General features: G+C 39.8%; 1 protein-coding gene and 1 pseudogene across 11 annotated transcripts in view; one reads left to right on the forward strand and one right to left on the reverse strand.

Moving 5' to 3' along the window:
- Positions 1-26,555, reverse strand: part of GRK4 (G protein-coupled receptor kinase 4) — a 98,203-nt gene that overhangs the window by 57,325 nt on the left and 14,323 nt on the right. For 10 of the 11 annotated variants that reach the window (XM_077875891.1, XM_077875918.1, XM_077875882.1 and 7 more), the window contains exons 2-4: positions 16,068-16,166; positions 5,627-5,739; positions 332-409 (exon numbers count right to left, since the gene is read on the reverse strand). In XM_077875891.1, the coding sequence (XP_077732017.1) occupies positions 332-409; positions 5,627-5,739; positions 16,068-16,166 (290 nt within the window). The remainder of the gene's footprint in view (positions 1-331; positions 410-5,626; positions 5,740-16,067; positions 16,167-26,555) is intronic. The other variant, XM_077875853.1, reaches the window with a different exon arrangement.
- Positions 23,318-23,765, forward strand: LOC144290793 (small ribosomal subunit protein uS8 pseudogene; annotated as a pseudogene).

The raw sequence follows: 26,555 nt of genomic DNA on the forward strand, positions 1-26,555 counted from the left end.
TCATATGAAGAGGAGCAGCTTACAGATCTATTTCAGGGACACACTAAACTGTAAGAATCTACTGAGTCAAAAAAGCATAAAAACTGAGACCCATTAAAGCTTTTAGGAGAAAAATCTTATTTTCAGCCCAAGACAGACAAATAAAATTCTCTAATGCTGTATTCTGTTTGGGGAAACATAGAAGCTTTTAAATTCTTTAAATCAATTTTCTAAGAGATTCATTAAATTCCTCACTGACTCAAAAGAAAAAGCATAAGAGAAATATTTCTAAGAAATTAAAGGTTTTTAATCCAACTAAGTGAGAAAGGCTAGGTACTATTAGAAAACACACCTCGACACTGAAGAACGTGTTGAAGACCTGCAGTCCATAGCTTCTTTGGTCCTCATCAGCGGTCACTTCATACTCTCCCTGACGGTAGAGATGAGAACAAAGAAAAATAGTAGTGGAGTTTCTTCACTGATTTCACAGTGTTTTCAATTCTCAGACATACAGAATTGGCAGGGTACCCTGAGAACCACAGAGTAGCTCTAATTGATTTGATATTGGTCAAGTATCTGCAGCTTTTCTTTGGGAAACTAGGAAAAAGCAGTTTTCTTTAAAGGGTGAATGATGTACTAGAGCAACACATTCCATGGTGCTCGCTGTTATATTACACTTGCAGCCCTTAAATGAGGCCAAATAAAATAGAATTAAATAAACAACTTGGATTGCTCATGGCAACAGAATTTTAGAAATATCCAAGAGGCATGTGGAAAACCTGAATGCAGATCACCCAGAGAAACCAGAGCTGGCGATACCAAAGCAGAAGACATCCGTACGCAGGTGTCAGGCAAAGACCATAAGAGAGGTACTACCACATAGGCCAGAAAACAGAGGAAGGGTCAAGGCAGAACTTGATCTATATCTAAACATCTACAGAGAATAAGCAAGTGAAAAAAAGATGAAAGAGAATATCAGAGGAGAGATCATAAAAGCCTGGCTAAGAGAATCTCAAGCAGAGGTGACTCGACAATGTCAATAGACATGGAGACTGAAGCACAAGGAGGCCTCAGGGAAGCACTTTGATCCTGCAGGTGCAGGCCTGAGAAGAGCAAGGAAGCTAAAAGCCAGATGGAGTTGAAGAGATTAGTGAAGAAACGAAGACTGAAGGAAGTTCATCTACTGAACTTATAAAGCCCTTTTGGGCAGGAGTCAGACCTCATACTTGATCCTTCATTCTCCACTGGTTCAGCACTAGAGCCATGGTTGTCAGGCTGATGACCCAGTCTGAGCCAGCTTCATGCTCTGTGTTCAAGGGCACTGTACTCCCCTTGACTAGTAATCAGACACCATAACTAGAACCTTCCAGCTTATGTTCTAGATGCTGGACAGCATGCACTCAACAGAAAAGCACTGGGATTTTGTGATGGTCTTTCCACATGCCAACCTAGCAGGTACAATGTCCAGTTATTCAAATACTAATCTAGTCATTGCTGTACTAGTATTTGGAGATGTGATTAAAGTCTTTATCATTTGACTTTAAGTAAAGGAGATTATTTTAGAGAATCTGGATAAGCCTGATTTAATCAGTTAAAAGATGTTAGAACCAGAGTTGAGCCTTCCTCAAAGGAATTCTGCCTGAGGACAGCAACTTCACTCCATTTTTGCAGGATTCCCTCCTGTCCTATAGATTTCAGACTCTCCTAACTAATCTCATAGTCATGAAAGCCAATTCCTTGCAATAGATCTCTTAACACATCTCTCCTATTGGTTGTTTCTTTCACTGAACACTGAACATTGGTTGCCACAGATGATTCAGTCAACAAACATTAAGCAGAAAAGAGAGCAAACAATCATTCTGGGTGCCATAAGGGAAATAGATAAGATGCTGTCTCTCCACACCAAAAACTCTGAGAACTTGCAATTACCTACCACAAGGACAGTCCAAGCAGTTAAGTGTTGTACAAATGGCATAATCAGGCATTATTTATTAGCCCACACAGCTTCCATCAAAAACAAAACAAAACACAGAACAGAACCTGTCGTTGCAGTCAACTGGCAGTCACCTAAACACTAACAGGTCTCATGTCACTACCAGAAGATCCAAACCTGAAAGAGCTTTAACAATGCAATTTAGTCATTTTGAAATAAAGAACTGTGGGTCTCTAAATTCTTAAAAAATAGCAGCTTGGCAAATATGACCCACTACACTAATACATACCTACATTCTACTCTTGGAACTGACAAAGCCTGCCCCTCTACACCAGAGTTCTAGCTAAAAGCAAAAACAAAAACAAACAAGAAAAAAACCAACCTCCTTTCAAAGCTTTGTCTTATTCTAGCAAAGGCACAGGAAAGGAAAGGAAAGGAAAGGGAAGGGAAGGGAAGGGAAGGGAAGGGAAGGGAAGGGAAGGGAAGGGAAGGGAAGGGAAGGGAAGGGAAGGGAAGGGAAGGGAAGGGAAGGAAAGGAAAGGAAAGGAAAGGAAAGGAAAGGAAAGGAAAGGAAAGGAAAGGAAAGGAAAGGAAGCTCTGAGGAGCTCCACAGAGGATAGGCAAGAGCCTCAAATGTTTTTCTGACTGCTCCACCAACCAGTCATTCCCCTCTGTCTCCCTCTCCTCCAGCCTCCTAATTCATCAAGACACAACAACACTGAAATTGGGCCAATTACATACTATAAAGTCAATGCATAGAAATCAGTTGCATTTCTATACACTAACAATGAGACAGAATAAAGAGAAATTAAGGAGTCAATCTCATTTACAATTGTACCCCAAACCATAAGAGAAGTAGGAATAAACCTAAACAAAGAAGTAAAGCGTCTATATGTAGAAAACTATAAAACACTTATGACAGAAATTGAGGAAGACACAAAGAAATGGAAAAACATTCCATGCTCATGGATTGGAAGAACAAATATTGTTAAAATATATATGTTCCCTAGAGCAATCTATACATTCAATGCAATCCCTATCAAAATACCATTAACTTATTTCACAGAGTTGGAACAAATAATCCTAAAATTTGTATGGAACCAGAATAGATCCTGAATAGCCAGAGGAATGTTGAAAAAGAAAAACAAAACTGGTGGCATCACAATCTCAGACTTCAAGCTCTAGTACAAAGCTGTAATCATCAATACACATAGATCAATGGAACAGAATAGAGAACCCAGAAATGGACCCTCAACTCTACGGTCAACTAATCTTCAACAAAGCAGGGAAGAATATCCAATGGAAAACAGACAGTTTCTTCAATAAACGGCATTGGGAAAATTGAACAGCCACATGCAAAAGACTTAAACTCGGCCATTTCCTCACACCTACACTAAGATAACTCAAAATAGATGAAAAACCTAAATGCGAGACAGAAATACCTCACAATCTTAGAGGAGAACACAGGTAGAAACCTTTGTGACCTTGGCCACAGCAAATTCTTGCTAGACACATCTCCAAAGGCAAGGGAATCCAGGCAAAAATGAACTATTGGGACTTTATGATGATAAAAAGCTCTTGCACAGCAAAGGAAACAGTTGACGAGACTAAAAGACAACCTATGGAATAGGAGAAAATATTTGCAAATGACATACCAGATAAAGGGCTAGTATTCAAGTTCTATAAATAACTTATCAAACTCAACACCCAAAGAACAAATAATCCAGTCAAGAAATGGGCAGAAGACCTGAACAGACATTTCTCCAAAGAAGGCCTACACACGGCCAACAGGCACATGGAAAAAAAATGTTCAACATCCCTCAGCATCAGGTAAATATAAATCAAAACCACAATGAGATACCACCTCATGCCAGTCAGAATGGCTAAAATAAACAAGGAAATGACAGATGTTGGAGAGGATGTGAAGAAAGGGGAACCCTCTTACACTGCTGGTAGGAATGCAAGCTAGTGCAGCCACTCTGGAAAGCAGTATGGAGGTTCCTCAAAAAATTGAAAATAGAACTACCCTATGACCTAGAAATTGCACTACTGAATATTTACCCCAAAGATACAAATGTAGTGATACAAAGGGGCACCTGCACTCTAAGGTTTATAGAAGCAATGTCCACAATAGCCAAACTATGGAAAGAGCCAGATGTCCATCGACAGATGAATGGATAATGAAGATGCGGTATATATACAATGGAATATTACTCAGCCATCAAAAAGTATGAAGTCTTGCCATCTGCAATGACATGAATAGAATTAGAGGGTAATATGCTAAGCCAAATAAGTCAGAGAAAGACAATTATCATATGATCTCACTTACATGTGGAATTTAAGAAACAAACAGGATTATAGGGGAAGAGAGGAAAAAAATAAAACAAGATGAAATCAGAGAGGGAGACAAACCATAAGAGACTCTTAAATCACAGGAAACAAACTGAGGGTCTCCGAAAGGGAGGGGTGTAGGGGGATGGGGTAACTGGGTAATGTTTATTAAGGAGGGCATGTGATGTCATGAGCACTGGATATTATAAAAGACTGATGAATCACTGGCCTCTACTTCTGAATCCAATAATACATTATATGATAATTAAATTTAAGGGATCCTTGGGTGGTGCAGCGGTTTGGCGCCTGCCTTTGGCCCAGGGCGCCATCATGGAGCCTGCTTCTCCCTCTGCCTGTGTCTCAGCCTCTCTCTCTCTCTCTCTCTCTCTCTATCATAAATAAATAAAAATTTTTAAAAATTAAATTTAAATAAAATTTAAAAATAAAAAAAGAAATTAGGCCAATTAATAACCTTATGATGGCCTCTACGAGCACCTGGGTGGCTCAGTAGGTTAAGTGTCTGCCTTCAGTTCAGGTCGTGATCTCAGGGTCCTGGGATTGGGCCCCACATCGGGCTCCCCACTCAGCAGGCAGTCTGCTTGTCCCTCTGCGTGCTCCCTCTCAGATATGCATTCTCTCTCTCTCAAATAAATAAGATCTTTTAAAAAAAAATGCCTATAACAAAAAAAATGCCTATAACAGCCTCTAAGTGTTCAAGTGAAAGAGAGATTCAATGGATGTTGCAAACTTCTATCTTGTCTTATTTTAAGAAATTGTCTTAAAAGACACCCCAACCTTCAGTAACCCCCACCCTGACCAGCCGGTAGCCGTCAACATTGAGGCAGGACCCTCCACTAGGAAAAAGATGATGCCTTGCTGAAAGGTCAGAGTACAATTAGCATTTTCCAGCAACAGAGTATTTTTTAACTAAGGTATGAACATTGCTTTTTTTAGATATAATGTTACTGTACAATTAATAGATTACAGTAGAGTGTAGAGATAACTTTTATATGCAGTGGGAAACAAAAAAATTCATGTGACTCGCCTCATTGAGATATTTGCTTCATTGCCATGGTCTGGAACTAGACCCACAATATCTCTGAGTGTGCCTGCATTGACCATATGTCAGAAGGAGGGTCATCTGCTTCTGGACTACAGCTGACCACAGGTAATTGAAACTATGGAAAGCAAAATCATGGATAAGGGGGAATATTATATAGGGATTTCCATACCAAGGAAACATGACACCAAGAAACTAGTTTATCCATTCTTACCATCATTGTCAGGGTCTACTTAACTTCAGAGACCCAAGTTTTTAGATCTAATCTGTTAATTTTCAAAAACACAAGATTGAGTAGTTCAACACTGAGATAAATTGCTTACCACTGCATCCAGGAATTCGATGCATCCCTTTAGATCATATTTTGTATCACAGAATTGCCTGAAGAGAAGTCTTCCTATGGGCTGCTTGTCACAAAGACTGCTATAATCCTTTTCTGGGTGAAGAGAGGGGATAGGAAATAAACAAATATAATCCTTACAATTCAGAAAGTGCTCTCTAGGGATCCCTGGGTGGTTCATCAGTTTAGCACCTGCCTTTGATCCAGAGTGTGATCCTGGAGTCCCAGGATCGAGTCTCACATCGGGCCCCCTGCATGGAGCCTGCTTCTCTCTCTGCCTGTGTCTCTGCCTCTCTCTCTCTCTGTGTCTCTCATGAATAAATAAATAAAATCTTAAAAAAAAAAAGAAAGAAAGAAAGTGCTTTCTGAACTTTGCTGTTTTCACCTGATAAAATAAAAGTCAAAAATAGTATTTGGGTGTTTTTAAAAATACTTGTTTGTTTACTAATATAGACTGGGTTATCAGGAATTTTATTAATACCTGGACAGAGACAAAGACTGGAGAACTGATAAAGGTGTGTGAAGCATAACTGGAAATGTCCCTGCTCCCCTCCAAAAGGAATTATGCAGGGGAGCATTATTCCCCAGGGAACTGAGCAGTCAAGATCACAGCCAAGGGAGAGAGGGGCTCCATCCTTCTGCAGGATCTAGCCACCCAGTGTACTTGGCACAAACTGCACGTATATGAAATACATCCCAGGAATGTACACAAGTACATTTTTAAAAACATTTTTCCGTTTTGCTACCTTACTACACTTTTACAAGTTACAAACATTATATATGCTTAATTATTTTTAACTGCCATTGGTTTTATTTTTTTTTTCTTTTCAATGGGGTAATAGTTTATATACCTTAACCTTACCCCAAACACTGATACTGTTTTGAGAACATGGCACTAATATTTAGTCAAAGTGTCAAGAGGAATATAAAACAAAAATGTTATCTTCAAAATAGGTTAATTTAAACATCAGCAAGGAAATCAATTGCTCTTTTAGCAGTGGCTCTGAACCTGAAATGAACACTATAAATGAAGTACTCGTAAAGTGGCTCTAAAGCCAAAGAATTAAATAAAATTCATGAAAAGTAAGCAAGCCATAACAAATTCCTCAATTACAGGTTTTATTCATGCCAAGTAATTCTAAGAATCTAAACAATACTACTTAGGTCGCTGAATTTACAAATAGAAAGGTATAGGCAATGAGATAAATATTTTGGTGGAAAGGGAGGTGGGCAGGGCGTTGGGGTGACTGGGTGGCGGGCACTGAGGGGGTCACTTGACGGGATGAGCACTGGGTGATATGCTATATGTTGGCAAATTGAACTCCCATTAAAAATAATAATAATAGGGATCCCTGGGTGGCGCAGCGGTTTGGTGCCTGCCTTTGGCCCAGGGCGCGATCCTGGAGACCTGGGATCGAATCCCATGTCGGGCTCCCGGTGCATGGAGCCTGCTTCTCCCTCTGCCTGTGTCTCTGCCTCTCTCTCTGTGTGTGTGACTATCATAAATAAATAAAAATTAAAAAAATAATAATAATAAAAATATTTTGGTTGTCAATGCACAGTCGCTTGTTTTTAACAAAAAACAGAATGGCTAAAATTCTACTACCTATTTTGTCCAATTTTACTACCACATTTTATTTTAGGGATTCTATATTTAAAAAACAAAAAACAAAAGACACAGGCAGTAAAAAGGTGATGTTTTTCAAACGTTGAGAGTTTTTAACACTTTCCTCCCAAATTCAAGAGTTCAGAAATGTTCCTTATTTTCAGCTAAGATTTGCAAATGGAGCATACAGGTCTGCCTACTTTTTCTCCCAGATTCCTAAAGAAATCATAAAAAAATTAAAACAAAAACCAAAGCCACAACAAAAAGAATGAAACCCAACATGGAAAATGAATAAAGGGTATCCATAGGAGTCAGAAATTTGAGGATTACCTGGAAGAGAGAAAGCTGCTGGGTTGGATTATTAAAGAATCACTCAGCTTAAGCCCTAGAGACAAGCTGGACTTTTGTAAAGGAGCCCTGCCCACATGCCTAGAGCCCAGCATGGGAGCCCCACCTTCATATCTAGATCATGGGAGCCCCGGCACACATCTAGATCAGGGAACTCTGCCCACACACCTAGAACAGGGGAGCCCCGCCCACCTGCCTAGAGCCTTGCTGAAGTGGGTGGGTTACCCAGTCCTGATCAGAATGACTGGTCAAGGGGCCAAAGATTTAGAGCCCTACTAAGTGCTAAACATAATTTATGGCAGCTGACTCACATCCAGAGGCACCCCAGTGACATTCCCGACAGTAAGGAAAAACAAGGTAACCTCTGAGAAAGAACAAAAGGTTAGCTACAACATGCAATGCATCAGAGACACTGTATTAACAAAGCCAGAAACTAGTACACCAATGTTTTCAAAGTTCAGGGTTCAAGGAAGGTAGAAATACTCAATTCTGTAACTATCAAACAAGAAGTCAAAAAAGGGACATTTTCCAAAATTTAAGAACTCCGAAACTTTACTTTCCATTCACCCTATATTAAAAAAAGAATTACTTGAGGAGTTCTAATAATAAGATAGGAGAGAAATTAAAAAATGAAGAAACCAAAAAGGACAAACAGTACTTCTACAGAAGCAAAGAAATGTAGAAAAAGAAATATCAAGATATTAGAAATACTATCCTTGGCAAAATGTGATCAGTACAGAATATTTTCTTTTTTATGACTCCTACCACACTTAGTCATTTCCAGATTACATGGAATATAATTATAATATGTATTACTGTACCATATTTTAATTCTTCGTGTAGTCTATGGACCAAGAGATGTGGAACATAAGTGACTGACACTACACGCAGTTCATAGTGGCTGAAGAGGGGAATCAGGGAAGCAAAATGTAGAGGCAAATGAAGTTTGAAAAACTGGAAAGGAAAAAAAAAAGGCTGGGATCATATTTTCCACCAGCCTTGATATCACACCAAGGAAGTTCTCTCTACCCTAGAAGGAAGAGAGAGAAACATAGTAACGAGTATTGAGCCACCTTTTACAGTGTATCTGGTACTATTTTGAGTCCTTTCTGTGCATTATTTCATTGACTCCTCACAATAATGAGTGTACCATCTTAAGCAAAGCAGAGAGCTAGCTTTTGGGAACTGCTCAGTCCTGAGGCCACTAGGATCCTGGGGCAGCGGAGGTGAAGTGGAGGCAGTACAGGCTGGGATAAGGGGACTAGCCAGCAGTGGAGCAGCTGGACCAGAACACAGGCAGCAGAGTGGGAAGGAAGAGGCCAATTCTCTGGTAACAAATGAATTTCAGAAGGCAACTTATTCAAATTTGGTCCAGTCTCCCTCCTCAGTGAGGACATTACAACAGGCACCACAAAAGCCCTATTCTCAAGGAACCCATTCTCTACTGAGGGGATGATGAGGAAGCTGATGTGGTCAAAAGGTAGTACCTCTCATGGAGATGAGAGCCTGTGAGTGGAATAGATGAGAGGAGCTGGGAGAAGGACAGTCCTGGACTCTGGGTGTATTGTGGGCAACAACATCTGTATGGTGGAGGCAGCACTGGGGAAACGGAAGGAGGGGCTGACTTGGTCCCATGAGCAGAAGAAGGGGCTGCAAAGCAGATGGCCAGAGTTACACCTGTGGGATGGGGAGCCCTTTGGGACACCTAGGGCTGCAGAAGTGCTCCACAGCCAGGGAGATCAGGGGAAGATGCCATGGCAGTGGGTCAGGAGGTAACAGCCTGACCAGGAAGAAAACATTGCACTCCGAGTTAATCTGGCTTATTTGGCAAAGCCAAATGTCTAAAGTTTAAATTTATTTGGGCTGTGTGTGTGGGTAGTTACAGGTATATTTCAGTTTGTTTTGCATTTTATGTTTATATCATCCCCAGATACTAAAAAATACTTGGTTATTAGAGATGGATTCCACTCAGGCTTTTCAGATTTTTTTCTTGGACTACTTTTAATTACATCCAGAACTCTTAATTAACTGCTAGATCTCAGCCCTTACTTGTAAAGGAAGCTATAAGTCTTAATTTAAGTGCAAGCAGGAAGAATTTAAGATTATTTGCACTTTTTAGGCCTATATCCTAAAGCTCGGATACTATGTAAATTTCTATCATAACTCTAATCTCCTGAGTAAATGATCACATGAGGTAAGGCACATTTTCGAAAGACCTTTAAAAACATAAACATAAGGTAAGAGCCCCCTGGGTTTTTCCAGAAAGAAGCAGGGTGAAGTGAAAGAGCACGAGGAGGTCTGAGATGAGGTCAGGCCACTTGGCATGCACCTCACACTCCTCTGGAAAATGAGACCACTGCCCTCCACCCACAGCGCTTGAAGGGTCTCAGCACAGCATGTGACTGAGGGGCCAGATCAACAGGGGGAGTTTGATCCTGGGGACAGAGTAGTCTTACAGTGCGATGGGTAGACAACAGGGACATCCAGACTGGACAGCATTGATACAGGCACCTCATGGGAAAACCTCTAATTTTACCCAATCCAATTTTTTTATTTTTTTATTTTTTATTTTTTCAATCCAATTTTTTTTTTAGATTGGCTCAGGTACAGTAGCAAAAATGATGTGTGGCTCAAAAAGACCTTAATTCTAAAATCTTCCACTTATATTTGGGTGGTGGGAACATAGGTGATGATTTATTCAGTAAAGTCCTTTTTCTTCTTTTTTTTTTTTAAGATTTTTATTTATTTATTCATGAGAGACACAGAGACAGGTAGCTGACATAGGCAGAGGGAGAAGCAGGCTTCCTGCAGGGAGCCTGTTGCAGGACTCAATCCCAGGACCCTAGGATCACGACCTGAACTGAAGGCAGATGGTCAACCACTAGGCAACCCAGGCATCCCAGTTAAGTCCTTTTTCTATTTCTAAATATTTAATCACATATAGAATCTGCTCCATCTTACAGCAATTTAAAATTTTCACACTGATGATTGTGGGACCCAAGGAATTTAACAAAGATCCCCTAGCCACCAGAGAATATAAACCCTGCCTTTTGCCCGCCAAACCGTGCCAATTCTGACCAGAGTGATAGGCTAGTTCAAACAGTCACTATAGGGTAAATTGTAATTCAATTGGCCACCTGCGTGTGGACCAACAGGACTATGCAACTTTCTGTGTGTGTTACAATCTCATTGGCCACTGGCCCCTATAAAACTGCTACGCCTCTTAACCTCCGGGTCCAAGTCCCTGCTGCCCTGTGTTGGGTACTTGGACCCAAGCTCGAGCTTGCAAATAAATCCTCGTGCGCTTGCATCGGTGTTGGCTCCTTGATGGTTTCTCGGATACATGATCATAACAGAATATTAGAGAAATGACAGCAACATCACAGAACCCATAGGAAGTAATATAATCAGGGAATTTATTTATTTATTTTTAAAAGATTTTAGAGATTTGAGAGAGACAGCATGAGCTGGGGGGAGGGGTAAAGGGATATGGAAAAGCAGACTCTGCTGAGCAGGGAGCTAATCCAGGAATTTTAAGAAAAAATGTTTCTTGGGACACCTGGGTGGCTCAGCAGTTGACCATCTGCCTTCAGCTCAAGTGTGATCCCAGGTCTGGGGATTGAGTCCCACATTGGGCTCCCTGTGAGGAGCCTGCTCCTCCTTCTGCCTATGTCTCTGCCTCTCTCTGTGTGTCTTTCATGAATAAATAAATAATATTTTAAAAAATGTTTCTCTAAATCAATCTTTAAAAATCTAGCATTTATATAGTCACAAAAAACCTTATCTGGCTCACAATTCTATTAATGGTTTCACTTTTCCATGCATTAGATTTTATATATTACTAAAATTCAATACTATAAATCACAGAAATGTGCCACAAAATATGATGTCTCAGAAGCAGTAGACAGCCTCCTCTGTCTTTCCATCAGAGGTCCTGGTCCTGCAGGATACAGAAGACCCAGTCTCTTCTTTTGATCCCTCAGAGACTACAAAGTGAACCATCTATTATCCCAGCCATGAATGAGCAGAAATGGGAAGAGAGAGAGAGAGGCCATGCCCCACATGGAACTCAGGACACAGGAAGGGAGAACCACACAGAAGCCTTCTGGGGCTAGAGCCCTCAGGGCACCAGAGCCCAGGTCCACTCCTAAGAGGCACTCTCCTGATGGGCAGTGTTGGAAAGGGAACCAGCTAATCAAGAGACTGGTGTTTCTAAGTGCACCAAATTCTGAGACTAGGATGAGCATGAGCCACTTATCAGAAGCTCTCTTTCTTATTTTCAAAGTGATTTTATAGCTTATGGATTCTCTAGCATCCATAAATTTAGAACCACCAAAGGATAACAATTAGAAAAACCCAAAATATGCTTACTATCACACTAAATCAAATGCATATGTAAACTAATCAAATAAAGAGCTACATACAAAGTAGGGGGTATCTCAGTAGAAACATTCTTTTCAGTGATAAAGTCAGCTTGTACATCTGCCCTGAAGCAACTCCAGCTAAGGAGTTGCCCAGCCAACTCCAACTAAGGTCACCAATTCATTCATTCCTTTATTCAATCGCTTAATAAAACTGTGGCTGAGCATTGTTCTAGAGATGGAAACAAAGACTTTGACTTTAGGGATGAATCCAATGGCTGCTCAACTTCTCTGCAACAGCCTCTATGACTCCTGCCTGGAGCCATCTTGGTCTTCTGTTCTCTTGACCTCTCCACTCCCTATACTGCACACAGACCCATCTGACTAGTTCCCCTCAGTCTGCTTCACCTGAGCCATACCAGGATGTGAGAGTGCTTCTTCTCATCCTTCTGTCTCTAGGGAGAATTTACATTCCCAGTCATGTGACTCTGAAATATCAGGGAGACACAGATATCTCCTAGATTCACTCCTACAGCCCAGCCTCTTTTGATATCTAAACATGAATATACAGCTTCCATCCAAAACAGCTCCTCATGCTGTGAACCTGATCTCAGTGGGTAGATCAGACCTGGAAGTCATCCTTAGTACCTCCACCCTTCCTACTTCCTCACATAAGTCAATCAGATTCTACATCTTAAGGATTTCTCATAGTCATTCAGTTTCATGGCCTCTGGCGAAGGCTGGGCTTTATCATCTCTTGCTCGCACAATGGCAAAAGTTTTTCATTCAGCTTTCCTGCCCCCTCTCACCACTCTAAATCACAGTCCTCACACTGAAGTCCAAGGTGCCCTTCAAAAACTGCATCCACTTATGTTATCCCTCCACTGAAAATCTGACAGCGCTGGCTTTCTAATATAAATGCCCTCACTGGCCCATGAGCCCAGCCCCCTCCTTTCCTCTCATCCAGTGCCACTCTTCATCTACACTCCAGGAAGACTACCCTTTCTCAAGTCCATGGAAATTGCCATGCTCTGCCCTACCTTGGGGCCCTTGTACTTACCCAGCAGTCTGTCTCTTTTCCTTCAAAGGGCTTACTGCTGTAATTACGTTTACTTCTACAATTCTTTATTTTATAACCATCTCTGCCAAGAGGGCAGAGGTCACATCTGTTGCTTAGTCACTGTATTGGTAGTGCCATACCCCGTGCTGGGTACATGAAAGCAAATAAATGATGACATTTCAAAGTTAACTGAAGGTGTTGTACACTTTAAACTTATACAATGTTATATGTAAATGATATCTCAATAAAAATAAATTAATTTTAAAAAAAGCATGAACTGGGGGGAAAAGTTAACTAATGGGACATTTAATGTAATTCACTTTATTCTGTGCACTAAAACCTACCCCCAAAGAAACAGAAGCATACTGAGGTAATTAATATGCAAAGACATGAAAATGTTTCTTTTCTTTTTGAAAATGTTTCTATAACCCTATGAATATATTAAATAGCATAAATAGTCCCCAAGTAAAGTTTATAATATCTTAATTACAATGTAAATGTCAAATAATGGAATCAACCTCCATACTAATCACTTGGTGCTATATGCAGAAAAAAATCACTATTAACACTATGGATCAAATATCAGTTGGCCCAAAGAAGCATGGCCAATAATCACATAAATAGATGCTCAACATTAGTCATTAGTGAAATGTAAATCACACTCATGAAGGTGGCTATAATGAAAATAAGTGTTGGCAAGGAAGTAGAGAAACTGGAACTCTCATATATTGCTGGTGGGGATGTAAGATATGCAGCTACTTTGAAAAACAGTTTGCCAGTTCCTCAAAAGGTTAAGCCTAGAGTTACCATCTGTAACAGGTTGAATAATGGCCCTCCTAAGGCATCAGGTCCTAATCCCTATAAATACAATCTTATTTGAAAAAAGGGCCTTTGCAAATATGATTAAGTCAAGGATCTTGAGATGGAAGACTGTCCTGGATTATCTGGGTGGGCCTAAATACAAACATGTGTATCCTCACAAGTGTCTAGAAATAAACCATCAGGGGATCCCTGGGTGGCGCAGCGGTTTGGCGCCTGCCTTTGGCCCAGGGCGCGATCCTGGAGACCCGGGATCAAATCCCACATCGGGCTCCCGGTGCATGGAGCCTGCTTCTCCCTCTGCCTGTGTCTCTGCCTCTCTCTCTCTCTCTCTGTGACTATCATAAATAAATAAAAATTGAAAAAAAAAACAAAAAAAAAAAAAAGAAATAAACCATCACCTTCAGTCAGTTGATTTTTTATAAAGGCACTAAGACAATTCAATGGTGAAAAAATAGTCTGAAATATTCAGGAATAAATGGATATCCAATGCAAGGAATGAAACTGGATCCCTACATCACACCATACCCAAAAATTAACTACAACTGGATCAAATACCTAAATGTAAGAGCTAAAACTATAAAACTCTTAGCAGAAAACATAGGTGTAAATCTTTGTGACTTTCGATTAAGCAGTGGTTTCTTAGATATGACACCAAAAGCACAGCCACAAAAGAAAAAAATAGATCAATTGGACTTCATCAAAATAAAACTTGTGTTCTTCAAAGAACATCACCAAGAAAGTAAAGGAAAACACAGAATGGGAGAAGATATTTGGAAATCAAATATCTAATAAGAGTCTAGTAACTAAAATATATAGAGAACACTTACATTTCAACAATGAAAATGCAATCCAATTGAAAAATGGACAAAGGGGATACCTGGGTGGATCAATTAAGTGTCTGACTCTTGGTCTCAGGGTCATGAGTTCAAGCCCCACATTGGGCTCCACACTGGGCACAAAGCCTACTTTTAAAAAAATGGCAAAGGATTTGAATAGATATTTCTCCAAAGAAGATACACAAATGGCTAATAAGCACATAGAAAAATGTTCAACATCATTAATCATGGGAAATACAAATCAAAACACAATGAGATAGGGGCACCTGTCTGACTCAGTCAGAGAAGCATGTGACTCTTGATCTCAAGGTTGTGAGTTGGAGCCCCACGTAGGGTGTAGAGATTTCTTAATAAATAAAAACTCACAATGAGATACCCTTTCACACCCACTCAGATGGCTGTACTAAAAACAAAATGGAAAATAAAAAGTGTCAGAGAGGACATGAAGAAACTGGAATCATATATTGCTGGTGGGAACATAAAATGGTGTAGCCACACTGGAAAACACTCTGGTAGTGCCTTACAAAATTAAATATAGAATTACCATATTATCCAGCAATTCCAATGGAGCATATATACAGAAAAGAATTGAAAACAGGGACTCAAACATTTATACACCAATGCTCCTAACAGCATTATTCACAATAGCCAAGTGGAGAAACAACCCAAATGTCCATCAACAGATGAATGGATACACAAAATGTAGTACATACATACAAAATCTAAATTAATGCCACTGCACTTTGTATCTAAAAATGATTAAAACGAGGGGCCCCTAGGCAGCACAGTCAGTTAAGCATTGGACTCTTGGTTTCAGCTCAGGTCATGATCTCAGGGCCATGAGACTGAGCCCCATGTCTGGCTCCATGCTCAGCACAGAGTCTGCTTGTCTTCCTCTCCTTTTGTCCCTCACTGCCATGTGTGCATGCTCCCGCTCTCTCGCTTTCTCTCTCTCTAATAAATCTTTTCAAAAAATGTTTAAAATGGCAATTTTTATGTGTGCTCTACCACAAACACAAGGAAAATGCTTGTATATGAATGTTTCTAGCAGCATTATTCATAATAGACAAAAGGAAATAACTCATCTATCAACCAATGATTGGTAAATAAATATATATATCCATATCCATATGGATATATCCATATGATGGAGTGTTATTTGCCAAGAAAAAGGAATTAAGTACTTATTCATGCTACAGCATGGGTGAACCTTGAAAATACCATGTCCACTTCTAGAGAGATGATTAGTTGGGTCACGGGGAGAGAAACTTTTACTTTATTACTCTTCTGTTCCATATAGAACAATGAGTATGTATAACTCTGTAAAAGAATAACATCTAACAAATGTTATGATGCCAGACATGATCTTCAGGCTGGCACTGCTTACTCACCAATAGAATGTCTAAGCTCTCTGCACTGGCTGACAGGAGGCAGCTTCAGCATTTCCCTCCATCTTTTACTACGGCCACTTTTTTTGCCATATCCTCCTCCTAAATTTGGGGGGAAAATTATTTTTTTAATGATCAGAAATATCCAACTATAACATCTATTTCCACTAATATATTCTATTTTGAGTAGTTTGGTACCTATGGTGAGTGAAAATACAAGCTTATAATAATTTGTCTTATCTAGAAGTCAGCTTAACTAAGTGTAAAAATCCCAAGGGATGCAATCAGTCACTGGCTTTATTATTTAGTAATGTAACCTGATCTTCTGTAAGTAACTCTGTTGAGCTCAAACTTCCAAATTTGTAAACTCGACCTAACATGACATATCATACATGGCTGTATACCTACTACAGAGCAATACCTGCAAAGAACAGGAAATACAATGGTAAAAAAAGACAACATCCCTCCCCTCAATTCTAGTGAAGGAGAAAGATTTTTTTTTTAAGCAGTTAATGACAAGTGATAAAAAAAAATTAGCCAAGCCTACAGTGCTAAATGGCATGAAACAAAAACAAACAAGGCCAAGATGCAGGGTGCTATTAGGGCTAAGGTGAGATCAGAAAAGGCCTCTCAAGAGAGTCATGCTTAGGCAGAGATCTGAAGGGGGTGAAGGAATGAACCATGTGAAGATCTGGAAGTGAGACAAGAATGGTGGAAAAAGCTAGTAGACAATATTTTAGCAGATGGTGGCTACACTTGCAGGAAGCATGGCATAAAGTATGATCCTGAATCATTATGTCATACACCTGAAACTAATGTTAACATTGTGCGTCAACTATACTCAAATAAAATTTTTAATAAAGTAAAATAAAATTTTAAAAAGATCTTTTTAAATAAGCCCCTTCAAACAAAACTCAGAGAAATTAGAGCCTTTCATTTTAAGCATTCTGAGGAACTGAAATTTTATTAAATTTTATCCAAGAGAAAACATCACATTTTTGGCCAGCGACTAAAGGACTCCAGGGCTATTGGAAAGAATTGGGAAATGAGAAGGAAAGCCATGTTCCGGGAAATGATGAGCTCTGCCCTGAGCACAGTGAGTGGATGGCTGTGAGGGAAAGCTATCTGGAGGATGGCTGGACTGGTGTTGTTTAGGAGAGAAGGCCTGGATAGAGGTATGGATTTGATAGCAGTCTGCCAAACAGATAATGGTCGGAGATGCAAGAGCTCCTTCCATGGGCTTCTTTTTGCTCCTCTACCCACTCCCTCCATTTCAACTGGGATCACAACTCTAGACTTATAACCAATACACTGAAGCCCCAGAGTACCTCAAAGTCAACATGTTGAAATCACACTCAATTGTCTTTCCCTCAAATGCAATCCTCTTTCCACACTATGCCTTCGGTTAACTATCTACCATCTGCTAGACGAATGGAGCTGGAAACTGGAGCACTATATAATTCTATCCCTGAAGTGCCTCATCCATTTATTCCAAAAGCATTTGCAGCCCAAGTCCTGTATGCTGGGCACTGTCTGGGCACCAGGCTGGTCAGGTGGCCAGCCCTGCCTGCAAAGGTGTTCCTGTCCCCTATTGTCCTTGCCCATGCTATTACCAAGGTCATTGGCCTTCCTCCACACCACCTTCTACCATTACCTTCCTAAAGTGCAATTATCAGCTCACTTCTGAGCTTAGGGCTGAAGGGAGAATAAAGCACAGCACTGCCTATCATCACTCCACAGGCACAGCATGTCCAAACCACACTGTCTAGAAAGGCCCCAAAGAAGCCAGAGCAGGTTCCAGAAACCACCAATGCCTAGACTGTCACTCTGGCCTTATTTATGTAGGTAAATCTCTACTCAGTTTAAGCAGAAACCCCCTCTCCTTCCCCAGAGCCTGGCCCTCCTTTCCTAGGAATTGTAGGCACTCCAACTCCTTCCTCTTCATGCCCTTTGCATCTTGAAAACATCTTCATTAAATCTCAGCAAGGGCAGGTTCTAGGTTCAGGGCCTTATTCCCAGTCTATCTCCAGCATTTGAAACCTGATTGAAGGGATAAGTAAATGGGCTCCAGGCACACTGCACACAGCAGACACTAAAGGAATGTTTTCTAACTTTGAGGAGACCAAGGAACTGCAGATGCTGACTCCAGCACATGAGTCAGAGGTAGAATGAAATTGCCAAGGGCTAGGAGGAGGAGGAGAGGGAATAAGAATTAGATTTATTGAGTATTTATTATGTGCCAGACACCTGTCTAGAAGCTTCATATATATTGACTCATCAAATCATCCCTCATCCTATGATGAAAATGCTACCATTCTTCCCTTTTCTCAGATAAGGGACCAAAAGCAAAGAGGTCAAATCCCTCATCCAACATCACACAACTAGTGAGATGTGTGGGTCTGCTCCAGAAATCCTACTTACCCATTACTGTTATTAAGCAAAATGGTGTAATCAAAGCCTTTTTGAAAAGTATACAAACATTTAAAATAAATTATTTGCCATAAACACGTTCGAAATTAAGGGATGTTATAAAATGAAAATATTAAACCAAAGCTTCTCAAATGTCAGAAATGGTTATAGTGACGGCCCTAATAACAAGTAGCCCTTATTAGCACAGTCTATAAGCTAGATGCTGTGCCAGAAGATCCACAAGTCTACTCTAATTAGATCCTCTTGTCAATCCTATGAGGTGAGCACTGCCACTATGCTCTTGTTACAATCCTAATGTTACAGGTGACAAAACTAAGACACATATGTCCAATAATGTGCTGAAAGTATTATAAGTGGTAAATGGAGAAGCTGGGATTTGAGCCCACGTAATCACACTGGCCAAACAGGGACACCACCTTTATCATAACAGCAACTTTTCTACCAATAAACAGGACCACTGAAGTAAATGCATAATGTGAGAAAGAACTGGGCTCTGGTCTACAAATCTGCTGGATATTAAGAGGTTTCAGGTTTGATTTTATACTATAAATACCACAATAATTTTTATAACATATTCTGGGATATTATACACCATCCTTAGTCTGAGACCCACCAGAACAAACAATCACAATCATAAATTTAGTGTTTGTAAATGTGTGTGTGTGTGTGTGTGTGTGTGTGTGTGTGTAGCCTTGAACAATATATTGTTTTAGAAAAAGATTCTTATCCTGGCATTCACAGGCAGATATAAGGGTGTCCCAGGATTTGGACAGAAAAAAAAAATCACCTTTAGTTTCATTAACTTCTAACCAAACTTCATCATTTCTTTCAGCCATAAATGTGGGCAAGAATATAATATTAGTAGTGCCTGTGACTTCATGACTTCATCATCAAGAAAATTCAGATTTTCCTATCACATTATAGTTGTTACATTTACACTCACACTACTTAAAAATTATAATAGAGGTGCCAGACCAGGTGCCAGATTGTCTCCAAGTGCTTAGGTGATGGAGCCACACAACCCCTAGGCAGCTTTGTGCCTGATGGTTAATTGATCAGACTCCAAATGGCCAGGTCCTATGTTCTCACATGGATGGTCCAGCTATGCATTTTACTCTGTGACTCCCTAAAACTGTGTTGATGGACAGACACTTGGAAGCAGGCAAGTCAAAGGCCATCCCACAGTTTAAAAGCCCCATTCAAACTAGCAATGATGGCCTTCACTCTGATGGATCTTTAAAGGATGAGATTTTAAACTGCCTATGTATTGCCTTGTTACTTAATGCTCTGATAACAAAGCACTTTTATAACACAAATCTGTTTCAAAATGTTACAATTATTTCAATAGAATTGATTTCTTTTATAATCATATGTATTTTATTTAGATTAAGAACTTCTCCTCTAGAAGTTGTTAACAGGAATAGTGTGCTACTTCATACATAATTCTACAATTTGATTTTTTCCACACAGCTCAGTCCACTTTGACATAGACTGTTTATTGTGTCCTAGCCAGGCTCTTTTCTGCTCCCTACCCTCTGCAGTCTCATGTTTCATGACCCAAAAAGTTCTTCCTCAGCAAAGCTAGATCCCTCATCTCCTCAGGTCTTTGCTCCTGTCCACCCAATCTAAGCTTTCATGTCCTACTCCCATGCCTAACCCTTAGCACCCCCCTTCACTGCTTTATTATCTCTTCTCAGCCCTTATCAGTCTACCATACAATCTACTTCATGTATCCCATTGAGGATCTGTCTCCCCACGAGATTAGAAACTCCTTAAAAAAAGGAGTTTATCTGTATTATTCACAGCCATAACCCCAATAGCTAGATGAGTGGCTTGCATAAAATAGGCATTCAATAACTATTTTGTGAGTAAGTGAATGAATTTGCTTTAACTCCTGTATAGTAATCTACTATATAAATATTCTATTTATCTACTTCCTATTTATGGTTATTTAATGTTTCTGATTTACAGTATTACAAATAATATTATAGCAAACATTCTTACAAATGTCTCCTTTACCATCATTTCTGCAGAGTATAGGCCTAGAAGAAGAGTTCTTAACCTGGGTGTGTGATTTTTTTCAACATCAATGGATACTGTTCAATTGTTCTCCAAAATGGTTGTAATTTACCACAATTACTTAAACTACAGCATACATACTAGGTGTAATACCCTTGACAGGAGCCATTCATGTAACATAAGTTTGTAGAATTGAAAAGGGGACACCTCCTCCCTTAGTTTGGAACAACTTTAGTTAGTCAGAAGAAGAGCTCCACGAAGAGCATAGGCTGAGACTAAGCAAAATGAACTTAGTTCACTTGCCTCTTAAAGTCAGCTACAACCACAGGGCTCCAGACAGTCTTCCACCTTCTCAAATTCTTACCATCCCCACAAAGTTGCAGACACAGATGTGATGGTGAGAATCAGGCCATTAGGAAGTTAGCATTTATGTTCAGCAGGGAGCCCCTCAAAGGTACACTGTGGTCACTGAATTCAGCAGGAAGCCATTTGCTAAAGCTGGCAGAGCCACTGTCAGCCTGGGTCCTACATGACAGAACAACAGCACTGCTGCCAAGCTGGACCTGGACTCTTGCAGGACTCTTGCAGGACTCTTGCAGGACAGGAAGAACTATTGGGTTGGAGATGACATTTGGGGTCTATATGTTACATCAATTGAGGCTGCCCTAAATAATAAGCTGTGCTTTGATGAACAGGATAGCTCCACTACAGGATTTGTAATATTGTAAGATAAAAATGAATATGGCTTGATTTATCTGAAAATAAAAATTTTGATTAACATACCCAAAACTGACTTATAAATAATAGCAACATCATTTAATCAACTCAAAGACATCTAAGAACCAGTAAGAAAAAGAACTTCTGTCAACCACAGAAGGGGCCATATTGTATTTACTCATAAAAGAACTTCTTAGGCACTGATGTCTTTTCCTATTCATGTACAATTCTTATTCCTTGGTTTTAATTTCCTATACCACAACAAATTAGAAACAAATATACTAAAGAAAAGAAATATGTGTAATAGGTAATTTATAGACAGATTGATGTGACAGCAAATTGAAAGAATAGTCACAAAACACAATAAAAAGGACGGGTGCCTAGGTGGCTCAGTCAGTTAAACATCCGACTCTTGATTTTGGCTCAATTCATGATCTCAGGGTCATGAGACTGAGCTCCACACTCAGTAAGGAGTCTGCTTGGGATTCTCTCTGTCCCTCTCCCTCTACTCCTTCCCCTGCTCATGCTCTCTGTCTCTCTTTAAAATAAAAAAAATAAATAAACTATTTAAAAAAAAAACACAATAAAAAGGAAATATAATCATTCAAAGCATGGCATCAAGGCCACTTGGCATAGGGATAAAGAGGCAAATACTATAGACCCTGAGAATAGCTTTAAACATATGGAAGATCACAATATGGCCCTAAGTTATCCAAGATAAATTAATCCGGGCTCTATTTAATAAAGGCAGAAAGGGTACAGTGTAGAAATGACAATTTTAAAGTGTCAATGTTCAAGGAAGTAAATCCCAAATACTCAGACACCTCAGAGACTAGAATAATATATTCCCTGGTTTCAGAAAGCAAAGGTTTCTATGTATTTTGTGAAATAAACATTTTTCACTGAACCAAAAGAAAAAAACAAAAAGTTGAATATTCTTATGTTCTTTGAGAATAATGGATAATTAAGGTGCAGCTCTGCACAGAATCTGTGGACTAGAATCCCACATGGCTGAGCTCCATGTCATGCAGAATAGAAACTTTACCGAATGACATTCAACCATTTTAAAGATTTTTCTCATTTATTTTAGAACAAGAAAGAGAGAGAGGATATGTTTGAGCAGGAGAAGGGCAGGTAGAGAGAATCCCATGGAGACTCCCTGCTGAGTGGAGAGACCAACATGGGACTCTATCTCACAACCTGACCTGAGCTGAAACCAAGAGTCAGACGCTTAGCCAACTGAGCTGTCCAGGTGCCCCTCAACCTTTTTAATACATAAATTAAGTATAAAATGAGTTGGTTTGGATTCAGTGGGAAAGAACTGAAGCTTAAGAGGCTTGGTGCATTCCAAAGGCACAGCATGGCATTTCTAGTTATTTGCATAATTATTAAATCTCCAAACCATCTCCACTTTCCTGCACAGCAAGGTAAAAGAATGTCCTTAAATGCTTTTCAATAATGTGACAAAAATTCATTTTCTTTATTACCTAACCAGATGTGTACGTTTTATGCTAAGCAGGTTTTCCTCAAGTTCTATTTTGTCAGCCACATGTTGAGCAAAAGGTTTTAGCAGACAGAAACAGCTCAAAACAGATGAAAAAGAATCTAAAAATATGTACATGACGTAATGAGCACTGGGTATTATATAACACTGATGAATCACTAACCTCTGTCTCTGAACCAATAATACATAATATGTTAATTAATTACATTTAAATTTAAAAATAAAATAAAATAAAAATATGCACCAATTCCCTCAAGATATCACTAGCACACTAGGTGGAGAAGACAGGAAGGGAGACTCCCACAATAGCCTAATGAGAGAGGAAATGGCAAGAAACACACACTCAAAAAAAATCAAACAGAAATAGTACTTTTACCATGTTTAGCTAGGCAGATTTGGACTTCTTAGTTTTTCATTCCATACCTCTACAAGTAAGTCAAAATAAACATCAGATTAGCTGATTATTGAGTCCAAATATTCAAAAAAATTTTAAATTTAGTTTATCATCAACTAGCTAACTACGGGAAGCCTCAATCTATGAGACAAACCAGGAGCCAAGAAGTATCCACGTGGCTCTTTCCACCATCTCTCGGAGCCGCCACAATGGTGCACATGAATGTCCTGGCAGATGCTCTTAAGAGCATCAACAATGCTGAAAAGAGAGGCAAACGCCATGTTCTTATCAGGCCATGCTCCAAAGTCATCGTCCGATTTCTCACTATGAGGATGAATCATGGTTACATTGGCGAATCTGAAATCATCAATGATCACAGAGCTGGGAAAATTGTTGTGAACCTCACAGGCAGGTTAAACAAATGTGGAGTGATCAGCCCCAGATTTGATGTACAACTGAAAGACCCAGAAAAATGGCAGAATAACCTGCTCCCATCCCACCAGTTTGGTTTCATTATACTGACAACCTCAGCTGGCATCATGGACCACAAAGAAGCAAGACAAAAACACACAGGAGGGAAAATCCTGGGATTCTTTTTCTAGGGATGTAATTCATACGTGCAAATAAAATGCCTCAATGGACCAAAAAAAAAGTATCAAAGTGAAGAGGTTTTGGAGATTTCTTCCCACTCAATATAGGGCTTTAGGAGAAATGAATACAGCAACTGACTTTTAGGACTTTCCATAAATTCTAGATCGATTCCAGCTATAAACACGAAGAAAAATATTCTATCATCAAGAGAGAACTAATCATGACACCAAAGGCACAGGCAAGGCAAGAAAAGAAACAGAAAAATTGAACTTCATGGAAGTTTCCAATATTGTGCATCAAAAGATCGTTTCAACAGGGGGAAAAGGCAACCCACAGAATGAGTTGCCTATTCTTCGATTTGCAAATGATAAATCTATTAAGGGATTACTATCCAGAATAAATGGAGAATTCCTAAAATTCAACAACAAAAAAACTAAACAATGTAATTCAAAAATGGGTAGAGGACTTGAACAGACATTTTTTCCAAAGAAGGTATATACAGATGGCCAGTATGCACCTGAAAAGAAGCTTAGCATCACTCATCATTCAGGAAAGGCAAATTAAAACAATGAGATACCACCTCATACCCATAAAGATGGCTACTATCCAAAAACAGAAAATTCTAAGTGTTGGTGAGGATGTGGAGAAAAAGGAACCCTCATGCACTGTTGGTGAGAATGCAAACTGGGACAGCCACTCTGGGAAACAGTATGGAGGTTCCTCAAAAAGCTAAAAATGGAATTACCATATGATCCAGCAATTATATACAAAATCCAAAAGAAGTGAGAGCAAGGTCTCGGCAGTGAAGCAAATGGGCAACAGCCTCATCAAGGTGAACGGGCAGCCCCTAGAGAAGCCAGCCCCATGCTCTGCAGTACAAGCCACTGGAACCTATTCCACTTCCAGGCAAGGAGTGATTTGCTGGGGGTGGACAGGCCAGTTCGAGGGAAGGGTGGTGATCACATGGCCCAGACTGATGCAATCTACAAGTCCATCTCCAAAGCCCTGGTGGCCAATTATCAGAAATATGTAGAAGTGGCTTCCAAGCAGATCAAAGACCTCCTCGTCCCAAATGACCAGACCCCATGGGTAGCTGATCCCCAGAACAGTGAATCCAAAAAGTTTGGCAGTCTTGGTGTCTGTGCTTGCTACCAGAAATCCTACCAATAAGCCCACCATGAAGACCAGGATTCACCTTTGAAATAAATAATGGTCATGGGATTTGAGGTTTTTTAAAAAAGGGGATAGAAATCCTGACACATGCTTCAACATGGATAAATCTTAAAGGCATTATGCTAAGTGAAATAAGCCAGTCATTGAAAAGTCAAATACTGTAAGATTCCATTTATATGAGGTATTAGTAGCCAAATCACAGCAGGATGGAGGTTGCCAGGGACTAGAGAGAGGGGAGAATGGGGAGTTATTACTAGTGGGAACAGAGTTTCAGTTGAGAAAGATGAAAAGAGTTCTGGAGGTGAATGGTGGTGATGTTTGCACAATAGTTAAGATGTACTTAATACCACTGAACTGTGCACTTAACTATATTTTACAACAAAAAAATTTTTGAAAAAAAACTTATTCAAACAACATAAAATCATTTGTTGTTTAAGTGCTAAAAAGGTATCACCCAAATTGCCCACTTTTTATTCATCCAGAAATGAAAACAGATATGCAAACACAAATCCTTTTTAATTAATTAATTAATTAATTAATAATTAATTAATTAAGAGAGCTTTAGCAGAGGGGAGGGGGAGAGGGAGAGGAAGAGAAAGAGAATTTCAAGCAGACTCTCTGATAAGCATAGCCTGATGCAGGGCTCAGTCCCACAACCTTGAGATCATGATCTGAGCCAAAATCAAGAGTCTGATGCCCATCTGACTGAGTCACCCAGGTGCCCTGCAGGCATAACAGTTTTGATTAGGGTATTATTCAATGTAACCACTAATCCTGCAGAAAATTCTCTCAGCACATAGCAGTCTTTACCCAAAATTATTACACTGGAGCAGTATATCTAAGTCCCAGCTCACTCCATTAGTAGATTCAAAGGCTGTTTTTCTTCTTCACTGCAGCTAATGTCAGCAGTTACCTAATACGATCAAAGCAAAAGAGTCAGGGGAAAAACGCTGGTGGGCCTCCCAGTTCTTTCTCATCCCATGATAAAATCACAGGGTTGTTTTGTATTTCACCAAACAGAAAAATAAGGTCTATTTTATTTTTTTAAAGATTTGTTTATTTATTGATTCATGAGAGACTCAGAGACAGAGGCAGAGACATATGCAGAGGGAGAAGGAGACTCCCTCCAGGGAGCCCGATGTGAAACTCAATCCTGGAACTCCCGGGGATGATGCCCTGAGGCGAAGGCAGACGTTCACCCGCCAATCCACCCAGGTGTACCAAAGTCTATTTTTATCAACACTTCCTGAGAAAGGCTATTACCATGCAAAAGAAGTAGGGTGTACAATCTTCAAGTATGGTCTGCTAACTACATAGATCTGCTCTTATTTAAAACCCAGTACAAGGCAGCCCAGGTGGCTCAGCGGTTTAGTGCCTAACTTCAGGCCAGGGCGTGATCCTGGGGTCCCGAATCAGGCTCCCTGCATGGAGCCTGCTTCTCCTTCTGCCTCTGCCTCTGCCTCTCTCTCTCTCTCTGTGTCTCTCATGAATAAATAAATAAAATCTTAAAAAACAGAACCCAGTACATTGTTTTCACTATTCCCATTTAACCACGTCAATGAAAACTTTGCTCTGGTAACTTCTGTCCAGGAGAAATATAGCTACAACAGAAACTCTGTTTTGCTTTTATGCCCTGTTTTATGCCATAAAACAAAACACATAT

Source organism: Canis aureus, chromosome 2, assembly GCF_053574225.1.
Source record: "Canis aureus isolate CA01 chromosome 2, VMU_Caureus_v.1.0, whole genome shotgun sequence".
Taxonomy (NCBI): Eukaryota; Metazoa; Chordata; class Mammalia; order Carnivora; family Canidae; genus Canis; species Canis aureus.